The sequence below is a fragment of the Panthera tigris genome, chromosome D2, assembly GCF_018350195.1.
Source record: "Panthera tigris isolate Pti1 chromosome D2, P.tigris_Pti1_mat1.1, whole genome shotgun sequence".
Lineage (NCBI taxonomy): Eukaryota > Metazoa > Chordata > Mammalia > Carnivora > Felidae > Panthera > Panthera tigris.
The window spans coordinates 47,501,819-47,524,665 of NC_056670.1; the positions used below are offsets into that span (position 1 = coordinate 47,501,819).

At 37.9% G+C, this 22,847-nt stretch overlaps 2 protein-coding genes across 2 annotated transcripts; both read left to right on the forward strand.

Moving 5' to 3' along the window:
• The first annotated feature begins 1,967 nt into the window (after nt 1-1,967).
• LOC102949287 (olfactory receptor 6C74-like) lies at nt 1,968-12,341 on the forward strand. Its single transcript, XM_015536598.2, has 2 exons — nt 1,968-2,929; nt 12,275-12,341. Exons 1-2 carry the CDS (start codon nt 1,968-1,970, stop codon nt 12,339-12,341), a joined length of 1,029 nt encoding a protein of 342 aa, XP_015392084.2.
• On the forward strand, nt 12,342-14,684 carry LOC102960806 (olfactory receptor 6C74-like). Its single transcript, XM_007080050.2, has 2 exons — nt 12,342-12,437; nt 13,706-14,684. The coding sequence occupies exon 2, from the start codon at nt 13,722-13,724 to the stop codon at nt 14,682-14,684; it is 963 nt and encodes a 320-aa protein (XP_007080112.2). The 5' UTR covers nt 12,342-12,437; nt 13,706-13,721.
• Nucleotides 14,685-22,847: the final 8,163 nt, after the last annotated feature.

A 22,847-nucleotide genomic window follows, 5' to 3' on the forward strand; every position in this document is an offset into this window, starting at 1 on the left:
GACTTGTTATGTTTAAGTTTGTATTGTGGGTCATGCATAGTTACTGTAATAGGTTTAGCTAAATCAAAGAATTAAGTAAAGTACAATTTAATTATGGTGACTTACTCACTAGAGCACTGATTTCCAATGGATGCCCAGATTCGTTCCCCAAAGATTACATATCAATTCATCTGGCTTCTAGGTACACACTGGCATTAACAAAACAAAGCAAAACAAAACAATGTTCCTCTAGTGATTGCAAAGGGGATACAGGTGTAATTCCATCACACCAAAATCTTCTGGTGTAACAAAAATATTCCCAGAAAACAATATTGAAGGGTAATTTATGACTAAGAGCAGAAGGAAGAATTTTTCTCTCAGGTGGGTAGAGTGAGAAGGAAACTGACTCACCCATTAAATGTTTATTCATTGATTCTGAACAACCAAGTCATGTAACCATGCCTCTAGCCCCCAACATTTAGACATGGTTTCTCTTAAACCCAAAGACTGGGTAGTTATGAGATATTGTGATAAACTAGGTTTCCTCCTTACTCTTTTTTTGAATATGAAATTTATTGTCAAATTGGTTTCCATACCACACCCAGTGCTCATCCCAACAGGTGCCCTCCTCAATGCCTATCACCCACTTTCCCTCCCTCCCACCCCCCATCAACCCTCAGTTTATTCTCAGTTTTTAAGAGTCTCTTATGGTTTGCCTCCCACCCTCTCTAACTTTATTTTTCCCTTCCTCTCCCCCATGGTCTTCTGTTAAGTTTCTCAGGATCCACATAAGAGTGAAAACATACGGTATCTGTCTTCCTCTGTAGGACTTATTTCACTTAGCATAACACTCTCTTGCTTACTCTTAAGGTCTTGGGTAAAAAACTCAGGCTGAACCAACTTCATGTCAGGAAAATAACTGGTTTGGAACATGCTAATAGGAAAATGATCTCCTTGCCAATTTCTTTTTCTTTTCTTTTCTTTTCTTTTCTTTTCTTTTCTTTTCTTTTCTTTTCTTTTCTTTTCTTTTCTTTTCTTTCTTTCTTTCTTTCTTTCTTTCTTTCTTTCTTTCTTTCTTTCTTTCTTTCTTTCATGTATGTATTTATAGAGTGTGCACAAGTGGGGGAGGGGCAGAGATAAAGAGAGAATCCCAAGCAGGCTCCACACCATCAGTGCAGAACCTGATGTGGGGCTGGAACTTATGAACTGTGAGATTGTGAACTGAACCCAGATCAAGAATTGGATGCTAAACCGACTGAGCCACCCAGGTGCCCCACCCCCCGCCCACAGTTTCTATTTCCAGAGGACTGAAGTCAGTACATAGGAGAGCTTCATATATTGCATATTATACCTGAAGTATAGAAATTAAAACTGTGACCCCATAAAAATATTCTTCGTGGGATGATAATCTTCATTGTTATCTGTTGGTTTTATACATTATGTGTAAACAATAATTTTCAATTTGCATTCTTTACCTTATGGACTTATTAAAAATATTTTCCAGGGCGCCTGGGTGGATCAGTCGGTTGAGCATCCGACTTCGGCTCAGGTCATGATCTCACAGTTTGAGTTCGAGCCCCATGTTGGGCTCTGTGCTGATAGCTCAGAGCCTGGATCCTGCTTCAGATTCTGTGTCTCCATCTCTCTCTGCCCTATCCCCACTCATGCTCTGTCTCTCTCTGTCTTAAAAATAAATAAAATATTAAAAAAATATTTTCCAAAAAAGTAAAGTTGCACATTAAAATTTATTTTCAAAAATAAACAATAAGCCTTCAATTTTTACAATTTAATAATAGAAAAAGTTCAAAATCTTTTATAATACAGCATTTAAATGATACAAAATAAGCCCTCATTCAGACTTGTAGCTGCAAGTAGTAGTTATTTTTTTAATAGTGGCCATGATTTAAATTTTTTATTCTTTGATGATAGGAATCACTTGATGATAGTGTTGTCTGTTTAACAGATCCAACAGAGTTGATGACAGAGAAATGGAGATAAACATGAAGGTGAGGAATGAGACAACAATCCAAGAATTCATTCTGGAAGGGTTTCCTGCCATCCAGTACCTGGGGAACATCTTCTTCCTGATGCATCTGCTGGCATATCTGGCCTCTATCACAGGAAATATGGTGATCATCATTATCACTTGGGTTGACCATCGCCTCCAGACACCAATGTATATTTTACTCAGCACTTTCTCCTTCTCTGAATGCTGTTTTATTACCACAGTTATTCCTAAACTGCTGTCCATCTTTCTTTCAGGAAGGCAAACAATTTCCTTTACTTCTTGTCTCACACAAGCCTTTTCTTTTCTGTTTTTTGGGTCAATAATTTTTTTCCTGATGGCTGTGATGTCCTTGGATCGATACCTGGCCATTTGCAAACCTCTGCACTACCCGGCCATCATGAACCTGAGGGTTAGTTTCTTTCTGGCTTTCTTCTTCAATGCTTTGTCCTTCATCTTGATCACTGGTCTGGTGCTCAAGGTTTCTCAGTTATCCTTCTGTGGCCCCAATGTCATCTCTCATTTCTTTTGTGACCTCGGCTCCCTGATTCATCTCTCTTGTTCTGACACTGGGTCTGTTGAAATATATGTCTTCTTCCTTGCTCTGCTTGTCATTCTGATATCTCTCATTTTAACCATCATTGCATACAGCAATATAGTAGTCACAATTGTGCGACTTCCATCAGCCAAGGAGCGACAGAAAGCTTTCTCCACCTGCTCCTCTCACCTCATCGTCCTCTCTCTGATGTATGGCAGCTGTGTCTTTATATACGTGAAACCAAAGCAAACAAATAGGCTGGACTCCAACAGGGAGGCTGCCCTTGTGAACACAGTGGTGACCCCACTGTTGAACCCTGTCATCTATACTCTGCGGAACAAGCAGGTCCACCAGGCTCTGAGGGATGCTCTGTCCAGGGTGACGTTGCAGAAACAGAGCTTTGGAGGGTAAGTGGATCTTCTTGGTCTTCTAGTTCAATTTCCCATTATTGCAGAAATCTTTCCTATAGAATCTCTACATATAGTGATCTAGCCTATGCTAATTTCATCTAGATGGGTACTATCTTACTTTGCAATGCAATACTTTTCACTATTTGAAAATTCATCTTAGTTCTCTATATTATGCTGAAGGATATCTTGATTTTCTACTCAGTGGTCTTTTATGAATTCAATTCAAACAACTAGGTTCTCTGTGGAGAACCTAGTATACATAAATCATAAAATATAATTTTTTTAAGCTAAGAATTTAAAAAGTTGTCAATAAAATAATAATAATAATAATAATTGCTGGTACAGTCTTATGCTTGAGTTTTCTGATACCTAAGAAAACATAGAAAACATTACCATTTTATGTATTCATGGTTTGAAATTTTAGAAACAAATTGTTTCTGAAAATTACATAAAGTCATATAATAGCCTAATGAAAATTAATGGTATTTCATTAATTGTATCTTTTATGTAAATGAACCAGCAGTAAGCTGGTTCTTTCTTTGGGTCAATTGGTTTTAGAGGCATAAGTAGCTCAGGGTAACCTAGAGGTGGTTAGGCACTTTGACATTGTCATCTTCTAGTGTATCAAATGTAACCAATAAAATTGTCTTTAATTCTTTCTTGAAACATAAATAAAAGGCAAAACTTTTTAATTTGTTCAACTTTTCCCCCTGTAATTGATATTGCCAAGCCTTGGTCCCAGTAGGTTACTGAAAAATAGGTGATCCCACTACCAGATTCTCTCCCCACATGTAAGAGATATTTTCTCCCAATGTGATTTTAGGTGTGGGAGCTGCCACCATCTTTCAGGTTAAGCTAAATTATGGTCAACATTTTATGCAGCAAACTAACAGAACTCATAATTAGGAAAGTTTAAAAGGAAAATGAATGCATTGATAATTAAAAAATGGATTAAAATTGGGTCAGTTATGGTGTTTGTAGCTTCTTGGAGTAGGTGGCTCCCTCCCCACTGAAGACAATTGGCCCTAATGGGAAGTAGTACCTGTCACATCTGACACGACATGTACATGGTGTGCATTTGATTTTTACTGTGTCTGATTTGATTGTGTATATTCCTTTCCTGCTTGATTTGAGAATTCCTTATATTTAAGGCATATTCTGATTAGGAAGAACTTTAGACTATCAAAGAATGTTGAGTGATTTAGATTTTTATGTCTGGGAATTGTCTGATTATAAACTGTCCTGGGGGTTATGGTCTTCCAAGGACTGTTGTGTCTATGTCCCTCCTTTCTCCAAAGAAGAAGATAATTTCTGAACCTAATCTAAAGGCAGGGAACTCCTGAGAATTATCTGCTTTTGGTTTCTGTGCATTAGATAAAATAGCCACCTCTTCCAATTTTCACAGCCGGACCTCATGAACCAGATTAGTGTAGGAGATGAACCTCTAGGTATTTTTGTAGATGCTGTTTATTAAGTTGAGGTAGTTACCCTGTACTCCTAGCTTATTATGAGTTTATTTTTGTTTTTTATCATGAATGAGCAGGGAAGATACTCCTTGCTTGACTCAGATGAAGCCACTAGAAGAAGGTATGGTTTTTCTGTTGGTATTTGGATGGAGTAGGGTTAGTATTGATAAGAATTCTGTTATTAGGGCATTCTTCTCCAAGTTTGGGTTAGGGGGAAAGTTTTTTTTTTTTTAAACTATTTAAAAGAATCTGTCGGTTCTGAGTTGGAGGCTTCTGAAGACCCTGTCTGGGATATATGAAAGGCAATGAGGTATCTCAGTATGTGGATCCTGAGAAACTTAACAGAAGACTACAGAGGAGGGGACAGGGGAAAAGTTACAGAGAGGGAAGGAGGAAAACCATAAGAGACTCTTAAATACTGAGAACAAACTGAGGGTTGATGGAGGGTGGGGGAGAGGGGAAAGTGGGTGATGGTCATTGAGGAGGGCACCTGTTGGGATGAGCACTGAGTGTTGTATGGAGACCAATTTGACAATAAATTATATTTAATATAAAAAATTTAAAAAAAAAGAAAGGCAATAAAGAAACCCAGGGAAAAGACTGCCATATCATTCCTCAAGTCCCAAGGTCCCTAGGCCATCTACTATCTTCTTTCTATTTTTCAGAATCTTTCTGTCATTCTTTGTTGTGTTATGTCCAGGGTATCTAATTTAAAGAGGGAAGACCTGGGGGGGAAAGGGTTATTTCACCTCAGTGGAACAGAAAGTCCTTAATGAACTCCTTGAAATCAGTTATTTTAGAATGAAAAGTATTACTTTGTTAAAGATGTTTCTCATATGACAGCCCATGAAAATTGAAGGATTGATTCACAGAGGAAACTTCTTAGTAGGTATACAATTTGCAGAGAAGGTGTCAATTTCAGGAGAAATAAACTAGGGAGTTGAAAAAAATTCAATGTTTTGGTTTGAGTTACTCCAGAAGCAGACCCAGAAGCAAGAATTTGAAGACAAGTAGTTTACTGGAGAGTTTATTCTATGAATGACCAGTAGGGAGGAGGGAAAGTGCTATAGTAAAAAGAATTGTGTATTACCAAGCCAGTTACCCTCTGGGAAATTGGAGCCCAATCTCACTGTGGAATTCTGTGTAGCAGTATAATACATTCTTATGAATTATTCAAACCCAGAAGAAAAGAAGATGGGGTATGTATATAACAATTCTGCACCCATCATCCATTGAGGATTGCTTGTGGGAGTGTTCTTTCGCTAGCCCTTCTGGCTTGTCTTATGCACAGAAAAATGTGCTCCCAGGGCCAAAAATAGTGCACTGACAGAGTTTGCAGGAATTTATAGTAAACAACCTATAGGCTGCCTGTCAAGTTGAATCCAAGGTAATATGGGTGGGGCCTAGCAGTGTCTTCAATCCACCCTTTACCCTAATTAGATTCACTTGCCCACCACCTTAAATTCACACTGTTAAGAAAGAATCAGTCAGAAATGAATAATGCAAAACCTGAGATTGGAAACAGGCTTGATGCAATGAACAGTATGCTGGAAGAAACAGAGGAATGAGTTAGTGACATAGAAGACAAAATAATGGAAAATAAGCTGAACAAAATAGAGAAGTAAAAAAATTATAGAATATGAGAATAGACTTAGGGAACTCAGCAACTTCATCAAACACAATAACATTCATATTATAGGAGTCCCAGAAGAAGAAGAGAGAGAAAGGGGGCAGAAAATTGAGGAAATAATAGCTGAATATCTCCCTAATCTAGGGAAAGAAACAGATATCCAAATCCAGGAGGCACAAAAAGTTCCCATCAAAATAAACAAAAGTAGGCCAACACCAAGATGTATTGTGGTTAAATTTGCAAAATACAGCAATTAAAAAAAATCCTAAAAGCAGCAAGACAAAAGAAGTCCTTAACTTACAAGGGAAGACTCATAAGGCTAGCTGTAGATTTCTCAATAGAAACTTGGCAACTGGAAGGGAGTGGCATAATGTATTTATAGTACTGCATGGGAAAAATATGCAGTCAAGAATGCTTTACCCAGTAAGGCTATCATTCAGAATAGAAAGAGAGATGAAGAGTTTCTTAGACAAACAAAAACTAAAGGAGTTCGTGACCACTAAACCAGCCCTGCAAGGAATATTAAAGGGGACTCTTTGAGTGTAAAGAAACACCAAAAGTGACAAAGACGAGAAAGAATCTCCAACAGCAATGACAAATCAAGTAATAAAATGTCACTAAATACATATCAATAATTACTCTGTATTGGACTAAATTCTCTAACCAAAAGACATAGGGAGCCAGAATGGATCAAAAAGCAAGACCCACCTATATGCTGCCTAGAAGAGACTCATTTTAGACTTAAAGGCACCTGCATATTGAAAGTGAGGGGATGGAGAACCATTTATCATGCATATAAATCAAAGGAAAGCCTGAGTAGCAATACTTATATCGACAAAATAGACTTTAAAACAAAGACTAGCAAGAGATGAAAAAGGGCACCATATCATAACAAAGGGGACAATCCAACAATGAGATATAAAAGTTGTAACTATTCATGCACCCAACATGGAGACACCCAAATATATAAAACAATAACAACCATAAAATAACTCATTGGTAATAATACAGTAATAGTAAGGGGCTTTAACATCACCCTTACATCAATGTACAGATCATCTAAACAGAAAATAAACAAGGAAAAAATGGCTCTGAATGATACACTGACCAGATGGACTTAGAAATATTCACAACATTCTATCCTACAACAGCAGAATACACATTCTTTTCGGTGCAAATGGGATAGTCTCCAGAATCCATCACATATTAGGTCACAAATAAGGCCTCAACAAATACAAAGAGACTAGGTGCAAATGGGACATTCTCCAGAATAGATCACACAGTGGTAGCAAATCAGACTTCAACAAACACAGAAAGATTGAAATCATACCACGCATTTTTTTCTAAGCACAATACTACAAAACTTGGAGTCAACCACAAGAAAAAGTTTGGAAACCCCACAAATACATGGGGGTTCAAGAACATGCTACTAAAGAATGAATGGGTCAACCAGGAAATTTGAAAAGAAATTTAAAAAGTATATATGGAAACAAATTAAAATGAAAGCACAGTGGTCCAAAACTTTTGGGATGCAGCAAAAGCAATTCCAAGAGGAAATTATATGGCAATACAGGCCTACCTCAAGAGTCAAGAAAAATCTCAAATAAACAACCAAATCTTACACCTAAAGGAACTAGAAAAAGAACAACAAATGAAACCTAAAGCCAGCAAAAGCAGGGAGATAAAGATTACAGGAGAAGTAAATGATATAGAAAAGCCCCCAAAAAGAGTAGAACACATCAGTGAAACTAGGAGCTGGTTCCCTGAAAAAATTAGTACAATTGATAAACCTTCAGCCAGACTTATCAAAAAGAAAAGAGAAAGTACCCAAATAAATAAAATCACACATGAGAGAGGAGCAATAAAAACCAACACCACAGAAATATAAACATCCAGAAGAGAATATTATGGGAGTGCCTGAGTGGCTCAGTCAGTTAAACGTCCAACACTTGATTTTGGCTCAGATCATGATCTCATGGTTCATGAGATAGAGCCCTACATCAGGTTGCGCACTGACAGTGTGAAGCCTGCTTGGGATTCTCTCTCTTCCTCTGCCCCTCCCCTGCTCATGAACATGCACTTTCTCTGAAAATAAATAAACATTTAAAAATAAAATAAATCACATTTTTTAGAACAACAAAAAAGAAGACAATATTACAAAAAATTATATTCCAATAAATTGGACAATCTGGAAGATATTGATAAATTTTTAGAAACATATAAACACCCCAAACTGAAGCAGGCAGAAATAGAAAACTTGAACAGACTGATAACCAGCAAAGAATTTGAATCAGTTATAAAAAAAAAGTCTCCCAACAAAAAAAGTCCAGGGCCAGATGGCTTCACGGGTGAATTTTAACCAACTTTTAAGGAAGAATTAACACCTATTCTTCTCAAACTGTTCCAAAAATAGAAATAGAAGGAAAACTTCCAAACTCATTCTATCAGGCCAGCATTATCTTGACACCAAACCCAGACAACAATTCCACTACAAAGGAGAAATACAGGCCAATGTCCCTGATGAACGTGGATTCAAAAATTCTAAATAATGAAAGACAGATATCATATGTTTTCACTCATATGTGGATCTTGAGAAACTTAACAGAAGACCACGGGGGAAGGGTAGGGGGAAAAATAGTTACAAACAGAGAGGGAGGGAGGCAAACCATAAGAGACTTTTAAATACGGAGAACAAACTGAGGGTTGATGGGTGTGGGGGGAAAGGGGAAAATGGGTGATGGGCATTGAGGAGGGCACTTGTTGGGATGAGCACTGGGTGTCGTATGTGAGCCAATTTGATAATAAATTATATTTAAAACAAAACAAAACAAAAACAAATTCTAAATAAAATAATAGCAAATTGAATCCAACAATATATTAAAAGAATCATTTACCACAATCAAGTGGGATTTATTCTGGGGCTGCAAGGGTGGTTCAATATTTGCAAATCAATCAATGTGATATACAATATTAATAAAAGAAAGGATAAGAACCATCCGATCCTCTCAATAGATGCAGAAAAAGCATTTGACAAAGTACAACATCCATTCATAATAAAAACCCTCAACAAAGTAGGGTAAGAGGGAACATACATCAACATTTTAAAGGCCAAATATGAAAAACCCACAGCTAATATGAACCTTAATGGGGAAAAACTGAGAGCTTTTCCTCTATGATCAAGAATAAGACAGCGATGTCCTCTTTCACTGCTGTTCTTTAACATTGTACTGGAAATCCTAGCCTCAGCAATCAGGCAACAAAAAGAAATAATGGCCCCCATATTGGCAAAGAAGAAGACAAAGTTTCACTATTTGCAGGTGACATGATACTCTATAGAGAAAACCCGTAAGACACCACCAAAAAATTGTTAGAACTGACTTACAAATTCAGTAACATTGCAGGATACAAAATCAATGTATAGAAATCTGTGGCATATCTAGACACCAATAATGAAGCAGGAGAAAGAGAAATTAAGAAATCAATTCCATTACCAATGCAACAAAAGCAATAAGATACTAAAGAATAAACCAACCAAAGAAGTGAAAGACCTGTACTCTGAAAACTATAAAACACTGATGAAGAAAACTGAAAGGACACAGAGAAATGGAAAGACATTCATACTCATGGATTGGAAGAACAAATATTGTTAAAATGTCTATATTACCTATAGGAATCTACACATTTAATGTAATCCATATGAAATTACCAACAGTATTTTTCACAGAGCTAGTACAAACAATCCTAAAATTTGTATGGAACCACAATAGCCACAGCAACCTTGAAAAGGAAGAGTAAAGATGGGGGTATCATGATTCTGGATTTCAGGTTATATTACAAAGCTGTAGTAATCAAAACAATATGGTAATAGAGCAAAAATAGACACATAGATCAATGGAACAGAATAGAAAATGCAGAACTGAGCCACAACTACGTGGTCAATTAATCTTTGGCAAAGCAGGAAAGAATATCCAATGGAAAAAAGACAGTCTCTTCAACAAATGGTGTTTGGGAAAACTGGACAGCAACATGCGAAAGGATGAAACTGCACCGCCTTCTTTCACTATACAAAAAGATAAATTCAAAATGGATGAATGATCTAAACGTGGGACAGGAAACCATTAAATCCTAGAGGAGAATACAGGCAGTTACCTCTTTGACATAGGCCATAGCAATTTCTTTCTAGAAATGTTGCTGAGGCAAGGTAAAAAAAAGCAAAAATATTGCATTGAGACTACATCAAAAAACATGAAGAAATATTGGTATTGGAGAGCCATGAAGGCACTATCCAGAAAAGTGGAACAATTTGAAATATTTGTTGGTGTCAGTTCACCACCCCTTATGCTAGATACAAAGTGTAATTAGTTCAGCTCATTTCTTTGAGTGTCCCCTTTCTAAACCTTTCCATCAAACCACATGGAGACTCTCTCCTCCCACCCTCCCACTGTTGTGTTGGCATTGGTGCTCCCCAGGTGTAAGGTATTTCTGCACCATGAATCTGGCACTGAATAAAATTAATACCCCATGAAAAGGATCCTTTATCTGAGCATTAAAAAATGTATAGTCTCACTTTGTTTCAGCTTCTGTAACTCATCTCCCATATTCTTTATTTTTCCTAACTTCCAACTGAGAATATTACCATGGAACCCAGGTTTGGCCTGGATTGAAAGCAAAGTGTGTTGATGGAGAGATGTTATAAAAATGATTTTGTCTATTAGTGGAAAGGTGGAACCCACATGAAACTTGTGAAAGTTTCTGTAATATTTGCCTTGACCTTTACAATATGACCAATACTTATGAAGGAAGATTCAAGCAGAACAAATTTCCATACAGCTACCATATGCCCCAGGGTTGCCTGCAAATACACTTGGGAGTGTAGTCCACTTCTCTGTATTTCAATGGGAAGCCAAGGCCACGGAAAAATGGATCACTCCTGCCACTGCAGCCTAGCTGAGGTACCGAGGAGAGGAAGCAGTTTTTCAAGCCAATGCTTGCTATGGATACAGCTTCTCCACCCTAAGGCTCACATCTCTTCCTCTATTCCATCTAGAAAGAATCTGAGGATCCACTTCTCAGATACTTTCAAAGAGAGAGGGTCCTGCCAGGTTAGAGATTTTATAGAAACCACTAAGTATTCCTTTTCTTCCCTGAAGAGGAAGAAGTGTGTGCTTTCCTTTTCAAGGATATTGTGGAACAAAATTAAAATACCTTTTAGATGAAAATATGCAATGAAAAGAATCATAGCATTGGTAGAAGCATGAAGAATGGTTGACCAAGAAAGGTGGACTTCACCAGTATCTTCCCAAAAGACTGATGAAAGCCAGGGTGTAAACAAGCTCTTACTCATAAAATCTGTTCTTTTAACAACTATGCTCTGGCATATACCACATGTAGAAAATTGTAGTCTGGACTTGTACCTCAAATTAGTAGCAACATTCAGCTTGGGATTTTAGAAACCCTTGGGAAATTGTCATATAGTTTTCTTGAAAACTCTTGGCAGAGAACAGTGTGGACATCTGGGAATCAGTGTCACCATAAATAATGAGAAGATAAATATAAGGGTTGCCCTAGTAACTTTTTCTCAACAGTGACCAATTAGCTGCCCCCAGGACACCAGCCGTGCCTTTACTTTCTGCCCCTGTGTCTTCATCATCTAGTAAAATTAGGGGGCTGCACTCTCTGCTCACTGGCTGGGTCCATCCTGTTTGGTGACCAAACAGTCTTATATAAAAAATATCAGAGAGCCTCAGACTTGCATGTCAGCAGATTCTCATTGTCAATGCAGTAAAACAAGGATGCTTCTCTATATGGAAAGGTGAAGATATGATGGAGGAGCATGGTGGAGTACAAGGTATCTTGGAGCAGGTGCACCAGTGACAGTGGAGCACTACGGCAGAAGGACCTTGCCTCAGGACCCAGGGATAAACCTATAAGAAGCCGGTGAATGAGGTAGACCACAATGTTGCATGTTAGGCGGACTTTTACCCACTTGGGAGAAGAACCCTAAGTCTGAGATTCCAGCTCTAGCCCAGAATTGGCAGTAGTGAAATGTGGTTGTTTTACTCCAGCTGCTCCTTTCTGGGGTTTCGGTGGTCAAGGCTGCCATGTAGCCTTGCTGTGGTATGAAACATTTTCGGCTATAGAAAGAGGGCTTTGTCAGCCAGACACTGGCAACATGGGATGCCTATTCACCCTACTGTAGGACAACAGGCTATGATAAATGCGTTTAATTCTCTCCTTTCCTCTCAGCCCACAGCAAGCTCTGGATTTCTTGGAAGATAATAGTTGCAAGAGGAGGAAGTCCTGCCTGCCATGAGGTGACTCCTATGTGTGACTGGCCAAAGGGACCGTGGTGATTTGTGGACTTACTGGGGACAACCGGAACAGAAGCAGAAGCTCCTTCAGGCTGGGGGTGAGCACTTTGGTTTCACAGGCAGCACTTCAGGGGATCTGGCCCACAGTGGGTTAGTGAGAGTGACACATTCCACACTCCCAGTGTTTAGCCTATTTTTGAGATACTAGAGCCAAACACCATCTTGAGAAAAGTCATTGATTGAGAGGACTGAAGAGAGAAGAATGTTCACTGAGTTTCATGGAAGAGTCAGTGTATGTGTGCCAGGTTCCCAGAATATCCTCTTAAGTAGGTTAATCCTGTGACCTACTGTCAGTCCCACCGCCCTCACAGGCCAGCATGAACCCAAGGGGTGGGTGGTCAATTCTGGACTTACAGTTCATGTCCTGTTGTTGAGCAGCACCCAATGTCTCTGGTCTCTAGTTTCTTCTATAAAATTCTTGAGCTAAAGTAGATGCTCTCTAAGCCCTGTGTCATTCCACAGGCCAGTAACTCATCAGTGATTATAACTAAGGGTAGAAACAAGTAAGCTATGAAGCTAATCTTTCACTTAAGGTTGAGAAATCATCAACAATAAATTTACTCCCATTTTAAAATGTTTTGTCACCGCATTTGGAAACAGCAGGTACTCTGGAGTTGGGTATTCTGGCTAAAGTCCCAGCTATGTGACCCAAGTTCTCTGGAACTCTCTAAACCTCAGTTTCTGCTTCTATAAAATAAGGGGTTCATAGTTATTGTGAAGAGTCATAGAAATACTGAATTTCAATGACCCAACACAGAACAAGCATAGATCCTCAACAGATGATGATGATGACAGCTTGGGCAACAGAATGTGTTGCATTATTAAAAGGGATATTCAAAGGGAATGTTACTAACATTACTCTTATGTTTACTTACAAACTGATAATATCATTAAAAACAATAAAATATATAACTACAAAAATGTCAATAATCCTGCCTACGGCTGATGCTATATTTAAGCATTATATTAAAGATCATAGCATTACAGTTAGACTTGAGGAGTAACAGGAAACATTAGCATCATATGTCAAGTGAGTTACACGCTTTAATTCTCACAAGAACATGAACAGGTAGATCTTATCAGTTTCATTTTGCTGAGGGTGAAAATGAAGTTCACAAGGTTAGCTAACTTTCCAAAGATGACCCATCTGAGGGGTTAGAACACACTGTTGAGCTAGTATTGAATTCAGGTCCATCTGATTCAAGAACCAATTGACTAAACTACTTAGCCATCAGTCTAGCCACCTTCTTGGATAGGCAAATACCTTAAGCATGCTCCTCTAAAAGCTTGTGGTTGCTGATTTTAGGTTAAGACCAGCAGGGATGATGCTGTGGAAAGAGATGCCCATGGAAATGGGGAACGGGACCACTGTCCAAGAATTCACCTTGGAGGGATTTCCTGCCATCCAACACCTGGGAAAGGTCCTCTTCCTGGTGCACCTGCTGGCCTACCTGGCATCCATTACAGGCAATGCTGTCATAGTCACCATCACCTGTGCTGACTCCCGGCTCCAGACACCTATGTACTTTTTCCTCAGCATTTTCTCCTTCTTTGAGTGTTGTTTCATAAGTGCTGTTATTCCTAAGTTGCTGGTCATCTTTCTTTTAGGCCGCCGAACCATTTCCTTTCTTGCCTGTTTCATACAAGCCTTTGTGTTTGTCTATCTGGGAGCAGCAGGTTTCCTCCTCATAGCAGTGATGTCTGTGGATCGGTACATGGCCATTTGCAAGCCTCTGCATTACCCAACCATCATGAACCTCAAGACTTGCTTCCTCTTGGTCACTGCCTGCTGTGTTTTGGCCTTCCTTCTCATCACTGGTCCACTAGTAAAGGTTTCCCAGTTATCCTTCTGTGGCCCCCATGTCATTCCCCACTTCTTCTGTGACCTTGGTGCCCTGATTCATCTCTCCTGTTCTGACACAAGGTCTGTTGAAATGTTGGTCTTTGTCCTTGCTTTGTTGATCCTTTTGACATCCCTTATCATAACTGTCATTGCATACAGCAACATAGTAGTCACAGTTGTGCGACTCCCATCAGCCAAGGAGCGACAGAAAGCTTTTTCCACCTGCTCGTCTCACCTCATTGTCCTCTCCATGATATACGGCAGCTGTGTCTTTATATACGTGAAACCAAAGCAAACAAACAAGCTGGACTCCAACAGGGAGGCTGCCCTTGTGAACACAGTGGTGACCCCGCTGTTGAATCCTGTCATCTACACTCTGCGGAACAAGCAGGTCCACCAGGCTCTGAGGGAGACAATGTGCAGAATGAAAATATCAAGATAAAAAAAATTATATGGCCTTGGCATGGAAGTCTTCAGAGAATCATCGTCTTCATTCTCGCCAATGTGACAGTCCATAGGGTTGTAGTGCTGCGTCTCTGGAAGATGTCACTTCCCCTTTGTACATCCCTAGCAAAACAGAAATCCATTTTCTAGGCCACATTTTACTTGGATGTGCAAAACTATCTCTCCCTAAATATCCCACATGTATGTTTTGAAAATGTTTATTTCTGTAATTTGAGAGAGAGAGATGGGGAGCAGGGAAGCTCAGAGAGAGAGAGGGAAGGAGAGAGAATCCTGACAGGGTCCAAACCCCATATGGAGGCCCAATGTGTGGCTGGATCCCATGACTGTGAGATCATGACCTGAGCCAAAATCAAGAGTCAGACACTTAACCAACTGAACCACCCTAACTGCCCCTAAATATTCCACATATTGATGACAATCGATTAATTGCAAGATCCTTTACTGAATTTTGATTCTTATCTTTGATATAAACCATGTGCTTGAAATTTCTAAAATTTAGTAATTTATACTCTTTTTATTTCATTTCTATCTAGCCATGAACATGACTCAACAGAATTAATAAATATTTACCAAAGGCATTTAGATAGCTAAAATGATAGATGCTTGTATATTAGGTTGTGGTTATGAAGAAAATGACAGAAATAGTACCAATGCTTGGGTCTACATTCCCTTCATGCTTAGCCCAAGGAAATAATGGTCATAGTACCCATTACCTTGGAATATATATGGTTTGCATCAGGTGTGCTCTTAAATGCTGTCCTTGGCCTTTAGCTTAGCTACATACATATGCATCATTCTCATGCTGGAGAGGAACAGAATTGTTCTCAGTCTTAGAACATTCTGTAAGGATAGGGAATAACCACAGCATGTCCCACCTGACCAATGCTGCTATTTGCCTAAATTATTTATTCATAATCAGCCCCTCAGATGCATGAATACTTATGATTTGTTCCTATATAAAAGCTGTTACCACAGAATGTTTGTGTGTTAGTATAAGGGAGCACATGTTTCATATTTCTGTAATTTCTTCCAAAGTCTAAGTTGGTGTAATCTAAGTTATTTGCCTATCTTCTTCACATTACTAATGAAAACAAACAAATTAAGCCTTTTTTCCCCCTGGCTGACTTGTGTTGTCAACGATAAGGTTTTGTTCTGATTGATAACCTATTTTAAAACCAATATTTCCATCATCTCAATCTTTAAACTTTGTGTACCTTTAGCACTTATTTTCCAGCTAGAATGTGTCTCCTATTTCTTCAGAAGAATCATCTCTAAAAATATTAAAAACACAAGAAACAACAGTCTTGGCAAGGATGTTACGAAAGTGGAACCCCCTTACAATGTTGGTAGGAAAGAAAACTGGTGCAGCCACTCTGGAAAACAGTATGGAAGTTCCTCAAAAAGTTAAAAATAGAACAATCCAGCAATTGCACTACTAGGTTTTTACCCCCAAAATACAAAAAATATTAATTTGAAGGGATGCATGCACCTCAGTGTTTGTTGCAGCATTATGAGTAATAGCCAAGCCAAATTATGGGAAGAGCCCAAATGTCCATCAACTGATGAATGAATAAAGAAGAGGTGGCATGCATATATGTGGAATATTACTCTGCCATAAAGAGAATATAATTTTGCCATTTTCAATGACATGGATGGAGGTAGAGAGTATTATGCTAAGCATAGTAAATCAGTCACAAAGACAAATACCATATGATTTCACTCATATGTATATTTTAAGAAGGAAAACAAACGAGCATAGGGCAAAAAAAAAAAAAAAAAGGACAAGAAACAGACTCTTAACTATAGAGAACAAACAGATGGTTACCAGAGGGTAGGTGGGTGGAGGGATGAGTTAAATAGGTGATGCGAATTAAGAAGTGCCCTTGTGATGAGCACTGGGTGATATATGTAAGTGTTGAATCATGAAATTGTACACCTGAAACTAATATTACACCGTATATTAACTAACTGGAATAAAAATACAAACTTAAAAAATAAAAAGATTAAGGTAATTATTTTTGTCTGCTTTTTATTATTATATTTTATTCTCAAGTTAGTTAACACACAGCATAGTCTTGGCTTCAGGAGTAGAACCCAGTGATTCATCACTTACATATATCACCCAGTGCTCATCCCAACAAATGCCCTCCTTAATACCCATCACCCATTTATCCCACATCTCCCAAACCCCCAAACCCATCGACCCTCAGTTCTCTGTATTTAAGAGTCTCTTATGGTTTGCCTCCTTCTCTGTTTTTATCTTATTTTTCCTTCCTTTCCCCTATGGTCATCTGCTAAGTTTCTCAAATTCCCCATATGAATGAAATCATATAATACATGTCTTTCTCTGACTTATTTCACTTAGCATAATACCCTCCAGTTCCATCCATGTTGTTGCAAATGACAAGATTTCATTCTTTTTGACTGCTGAGTAGTATTCCATTGAATACATATACAACATTTTCTTTTTTTAAATTATATTTCATTTTTTAATTTACATCCAAATTAGTTAGCATATAGTGCAACAGTGATTTCAGGAGTAGATTCCTTAATGCCCCTAACCCATTCCTTAATGCCCACAACCCCTCTAGTAACCCTCTGTTCTCCATATTTAAGAGTCTTTTATGTTTTGTTCCCCTTCCTGTTTTTATATTGTTTTTGCTTCTCATCCCTTGTGTTCATCTGTTCTATGTCTTAAAGTCCTCATATGAGTGAAGTGATATGATATTTGTCTTTCTCTAATTTCGTTCACCCTCTAGTTCCATCAACATAGTTGCAAATGGCAAGATTTCATTCTTTTTGATTGCCGAGTAATACTCCATTGTATATATATATACCACATCTTCTTTATCCATTCATCCATCAATGGACATTTGGGCTCTTTCCATACCTTGGCTATTGTTGACAGTGCTGCTATAAACATTGGGGTGCATGTGCCCCTTTGAAACAGCATACCTGTATTCCTTGGATAAATACCTAGTAGTGCAAAGGCTGGGTTGTAGGGTAGTTCTATTTTTAATTTTTTGAGGAACCTCCATACTGTTTTCCACGGTGGATGCACCAGTTTGGATTCCCACCAGCAGTGCAAAAGAGATCCTTTCTCTCTGCATCCTTGCCAACATCTGTTGTTGTCTGAGTTCTTAATGTTAGCCATTCTGACAGGTGTGAGGTGGTATCTCATTGTGGTTGTGATTTGTGTTTCCCTGATGATGAGTGATATTGAGCATTTTTTCATATGTCAGTTTGCCATCTGGATATCTTCTTTGGAGAAGTGTCTATTCATGTCTTTTGCCCATTTCTTCACTGGATTATTTGTTTTTTGGGTGTTGAGCTTAATAAATTCTTTAAAGATTTTGGATACTAACCCTTTATCTGATATGTCATTTGCAAATATCTTCTCCCATTCTGTCGTTTATCTTTTAGTTTTGCTGATTGTTTCCTTCACTGTGCAGAAGCTTTTTATTTTGACGAGGTCCCAATAGTTCATTTTTGCTCTTGTTTCCCTTGCCTCCGGAGATGTGTTGAGTAAGAAGTTGCTGTGGCCAAGGTCACAGAGGTTTTTGCCTGCTTTCTCCTTGAGGATTTTGATGGCTTCCTGTCTTACATTTAGGTCTCTTATCCATTTTGAGTTTATTTTTGTGTATGGTGTAAGAGTGGTCCAGGTTCGTTTTTCTGCATGTTGCTGTCCAGTTTTCCCAGCACCACTTGCTGAAGAGACTGTCTTTATTCCATTGGATATTCTTTCCTGCTTTGTCAAAGATTAGTTGGCCATATGTTTGTGGGTCCATTTCTGGGTTCTCTATTTTCTTCCATTGATCTGAGTGTCTGTTTTTGTGCCAGTACCATACTGTCTTGATGATTACCACTTTGTAATATAGCTTGAAGTCCAGGATTTTGATGCCTCCTGCTTTGGTTTTCTTTTTCAAGATTGATTTGGCTATTCGGGGTCTTTTCTGGTTCCATAAAAATTTTAGGATTGTTTGTTCTAGCTCTGTGAAGAATGCTGGCATTATCTTGATAGGGATAACATTGAATATGTAGATTGCTTTGGGTAGTATTATTTTAACAATATTTGTTCCTCCTATCCAGGAGCATGGAATATTTTTCCATTTTTTTGTGTCTTATTCAATTTTTTTCATAAGCTTTCTATGTTTTTAAGTGTATAGATTTTTCACCTCTTTGATTAGATTTATTTGTAGGTATTTTGTGGTGTTTTGTGCAATTGTAAATGGGATTGATTCCTCGATTTCTCTTCCTGTCACTTCATTGTTAGTGTATAGGAATGCAACTTATTTCTGTGCATTGATTTTATATCCTGCCACTTTGCTGAATTCTTGAATCAGTTCTAGCAGTTTTTTGGTGGAATCTTTTGGGTTTTCCATATAGAGTATTATGTCATCTGCGAAGAGTGAAAGTTTGACTTCCTGGCCTATTTGGATGCCTTTTATTTCTTTGTGTTGTCTGATTGCTGAGGCTAAGACTTCCAATACTATGTTGAATAACACTGGTGAGAGTGGACATCCCTGTCTTGTTCCTGACCTTAGGGGGAAAGCTCTCAGTTTTTCCCCACTGTGGATGATATTAGCATTGTGTCTTTTATATATGGCTTTTATGATCTCGAGGTATGATCCTTCTATCCCTACTTTCTTGAGGATTTTTATCAAGAAAGGATGCTCTATTTTTTCAAATGCTTTCTCTGCATCTATTGAGAGGACCATATGGTTCTTGTCCTTTCTTTTATTGATGTGATGAATCTCATTGATTGTTCTGCACATAATTGAACCAGCCCTGTATCTCGGGTATAAATCCCACTTGGTCGTGGTGAATAATTTTTTTTAATGTATTGTTGGATCCAGTTGGCTAATATCTTGTTGAGGATTTTTGCATCCATGTTCTTCAGGGAAATTGGTCTATAGTTCTCCTTTTTAGTGGGGTCTTTGTCTGGTTTTGGAATCAAGGTAATGCTAGCTTCATAGAAAGACTTTGGAAGTTTTCCTTCCATTTCTATTTTTTAGAACAGCTTCAAGAGAATAGGTGTTAACTCTTCCTTAAATGTTTGGTAGAATTCCCCTGGAAAGCCATCTGGCCCTGGACTCTTGTTTTTTGGGAGGTTTTTGATTACTAATTCAATTTCTTTACTGGTTATGGGTCTGTTCAAATTTTCTATTTCTTCCTGTTTCAGTTTTGGTAGTGTATATGTTTCTAGGAATTTGTCCATTTCTTCCAGATTGCCCATTTTATTGGCATATAACTGCTTACAATATTCTCTTATTATTATTTTTATTTCTGCTGTTATGGCTGTGATCTCTCCTCTTTCATTCTTGATTTTATTTATTTTGGTCCTTTCCTTTTTCTTTTTGATCAAACTGGCTACTCGTTTATCAATTGTGTTAATTCTTTCAAAGAACCAGCTTCTGGTTTCATTGATCTGTTCTACTGTTTTGTTTTTGTTTGTTTGTTTGTTTCAATAGCACTGGTTTCTGCTCTAATCTTTATTATTTCCTGTCTTCTGCTGTTTTGGGGTTTTATTTGCCGTTCTCTTTCAAGCTCTTTAAGGTGTAAGTTTAGATTGTGTATCTGAGACCTTTCTTCCTTTTTTAGGAAGGCCTGGATTGCTATATACTTTCCTTTTATAACTGCCTTTGCTGCATCCCAGAGGTTTTGGGCTGTGGTGTTATTTTCATTGGCTTCAATGGACTTTTTAATTTCCTCTTTGACTTCTTGGTTAGCCCATTCATTATTTAGTAGGATGTTCTTTAGTCTCTAAGTATTTGTTACCTTTCAGAAACTTTTCTTGTGGTTGATTTTGAGTTTCATAGCATTGTGGTCTGAAAATATGCACGGTATGATCTAGATCTTTTTGCACTTGTTGAGGGCTGATTTGTGTCCTATTGTGTGGTCTATTCTGGAGAACGTTCCATGCGCACTGGAGAAGAATGTGTATTCTGCTGCTTTAGGATGAAATGTTCTGAATATATCTGTTAAGTCCATCTGGTCCAGTGTGTCATTCAAAGCCATTATTTCTTTGTTGATTTTCTGATTAGATGATTTGTCCATTGCTGTGAGTGGGGTGTTGAAGTCCCCTACTATTATGGTATTATTATCAATGAGTTTCTTTGTTTGTGATTAATTGCTTTATATATTTGGGTTCCCTCACATTTGGAGCATAAATGTTTATAATTGTTAGGTCTTTTTGTTGGATAGACCCTTTAATTATGATATAATGCCCTTCTTCATCTCTTGATACAGTCTTTATTTTAGTCTAGATTATCTGATATAAGTATGGCTACTCTGGCTTTCTTTTGTTGACCATCAGCACGATAGATGGTTCTCCATCCCCTTACTTTCAATATGAAGGTGTCCTTAGGTCTAAAGTGGGTCTCTTGTAAACAGCATATAGATGGATCTTGTTTTCTTATCCTTTCTGTTACTCTATGTCTTGATTGGAGCATTGAGTCCATTGACATTTAGAGTGAGTACTGAAAGATGTGAATTTATTGCCATTATGTTGCTTGTACAGTTGGAGTCACTGGTGGTGTTCTTTTGTCCCTTCTAGTCTTTGTTGCTTTTGGGGTGTGTGTGTGTATCTATCTATCTATCTATCTATGTGCCTATTTAATCTTTTCTTCCCTCAGAGAGTCCCCCTTAAAATTTCTTGCAGGGTTGGTTTAGTGGTCACAAACTCCTTTAATTTTTGTTTGTCTGGGAAACTTTTAATCTCTCCTTCTGTTTTGAATGACAGTCTTGCTGGATAAAGAATTTTTGGCTTCATATTTTTGTGATTCAGCACATTGAATATATCCTGCCACTCCTTTCTGGCCTGCCAATTTTCTGTGTATAGATCTGCAAACCTGATCTGTCTTTCCTTATAGGTTAAGGACTTTTTTTCCCTTGCTACTTTCATGTTTCTCTCCTTGCCTTAGTATTTTGTGAATTTGACTATGATATGCCTTGTTGATGGTCGGTTTTTGTTGAATCTAGTGGGAGTCCTCTGTGCTTCCTGGATTTTGATGTCTGTGTCTTTCCCAAGGTTAGGAAAGTTTTCTGCTATGATTTGCTCACATAACCCTTCTACCCCTATTTCTCTCTCTTCATCTTCTGGGATTCCTATGATTCTGATGTTGTTCCTTTTTGATGAGTCACTGATTTCTCTAATTCTTAAATCGTGCTCTTTTGCCTTAGTCTTTCTCTTTTTTTCTGCTTCATGATTCTTCATAAGTTTGTCCTGCATGTCACTGATTCTTTGCTCTGCCTCATCTATCCTTGCTGTTGTGGCAGCTATTCAAGATTGCAGCTGAGTTATAGCATTTTTATTTCATGCTGACTACCTTTTACTTCTTTTATCTATGCAGAAAGGGATTCTAATCTATTTTCCACTCCAGTTAGTATTCTTATTATCATGATTCTAAATTCTGGTTCAGACATCTTGCTTGTATCTGTGTTGGTTAAGTCCCTGGCTGTCGTTTCTTTCTGCTCTTTCTTTTGGGGTGAATTCCTTCATTTTATTATTTTGAAGGGAGAAAACAAATTGGGGTAAAAAAAATCAAAATATAAAATTTAAAATCAAAATTAAAAAATTAAAGACAACACACACACACAAAAGTCACATAAATGATGCCAGATCCTAGATGTGTTTTGGTCTCGGTGTTGAAAGGGGCTTGATAGATTAGAGAAAAAGGGGAAAGGAAAAAAAAAGGAAACCATTTGAAAATTTGAAAAAATGAATACACTGAAGTAGAATAAAATGTAATGATGGAAGTAAAATAGAATGTGAAAAAAAATTACACGAAAGTAAAAAATATAGTAGAAAAATTATGGAAAATATTTTTAATAAAAACTGAAAATAAAAATAAATTTTTCTTTTTCCATATTCAAGAAAAAAGAAAAGAAATGAAAAAGAGAAAAAAGAAAAAGAAGGAAAATTTACTATATGGACTGGTGAACAGACTGATATATGATTGAAATTACTTCAGTTTCCCCTAGAAGTCAAACTGTGAAGTGCTTTATAGTCCATAAACTAAGTAGGCAGAGAGCCTTGTGTTCCTGGAGAGCAAGGTTAGCCCAGTTGGGCAGGGCTTGGTATAATGGCTCTGTTGTCCACTAGATGGCGCTGCTTAGCTTCCTGGGGTGGATTTTTGTG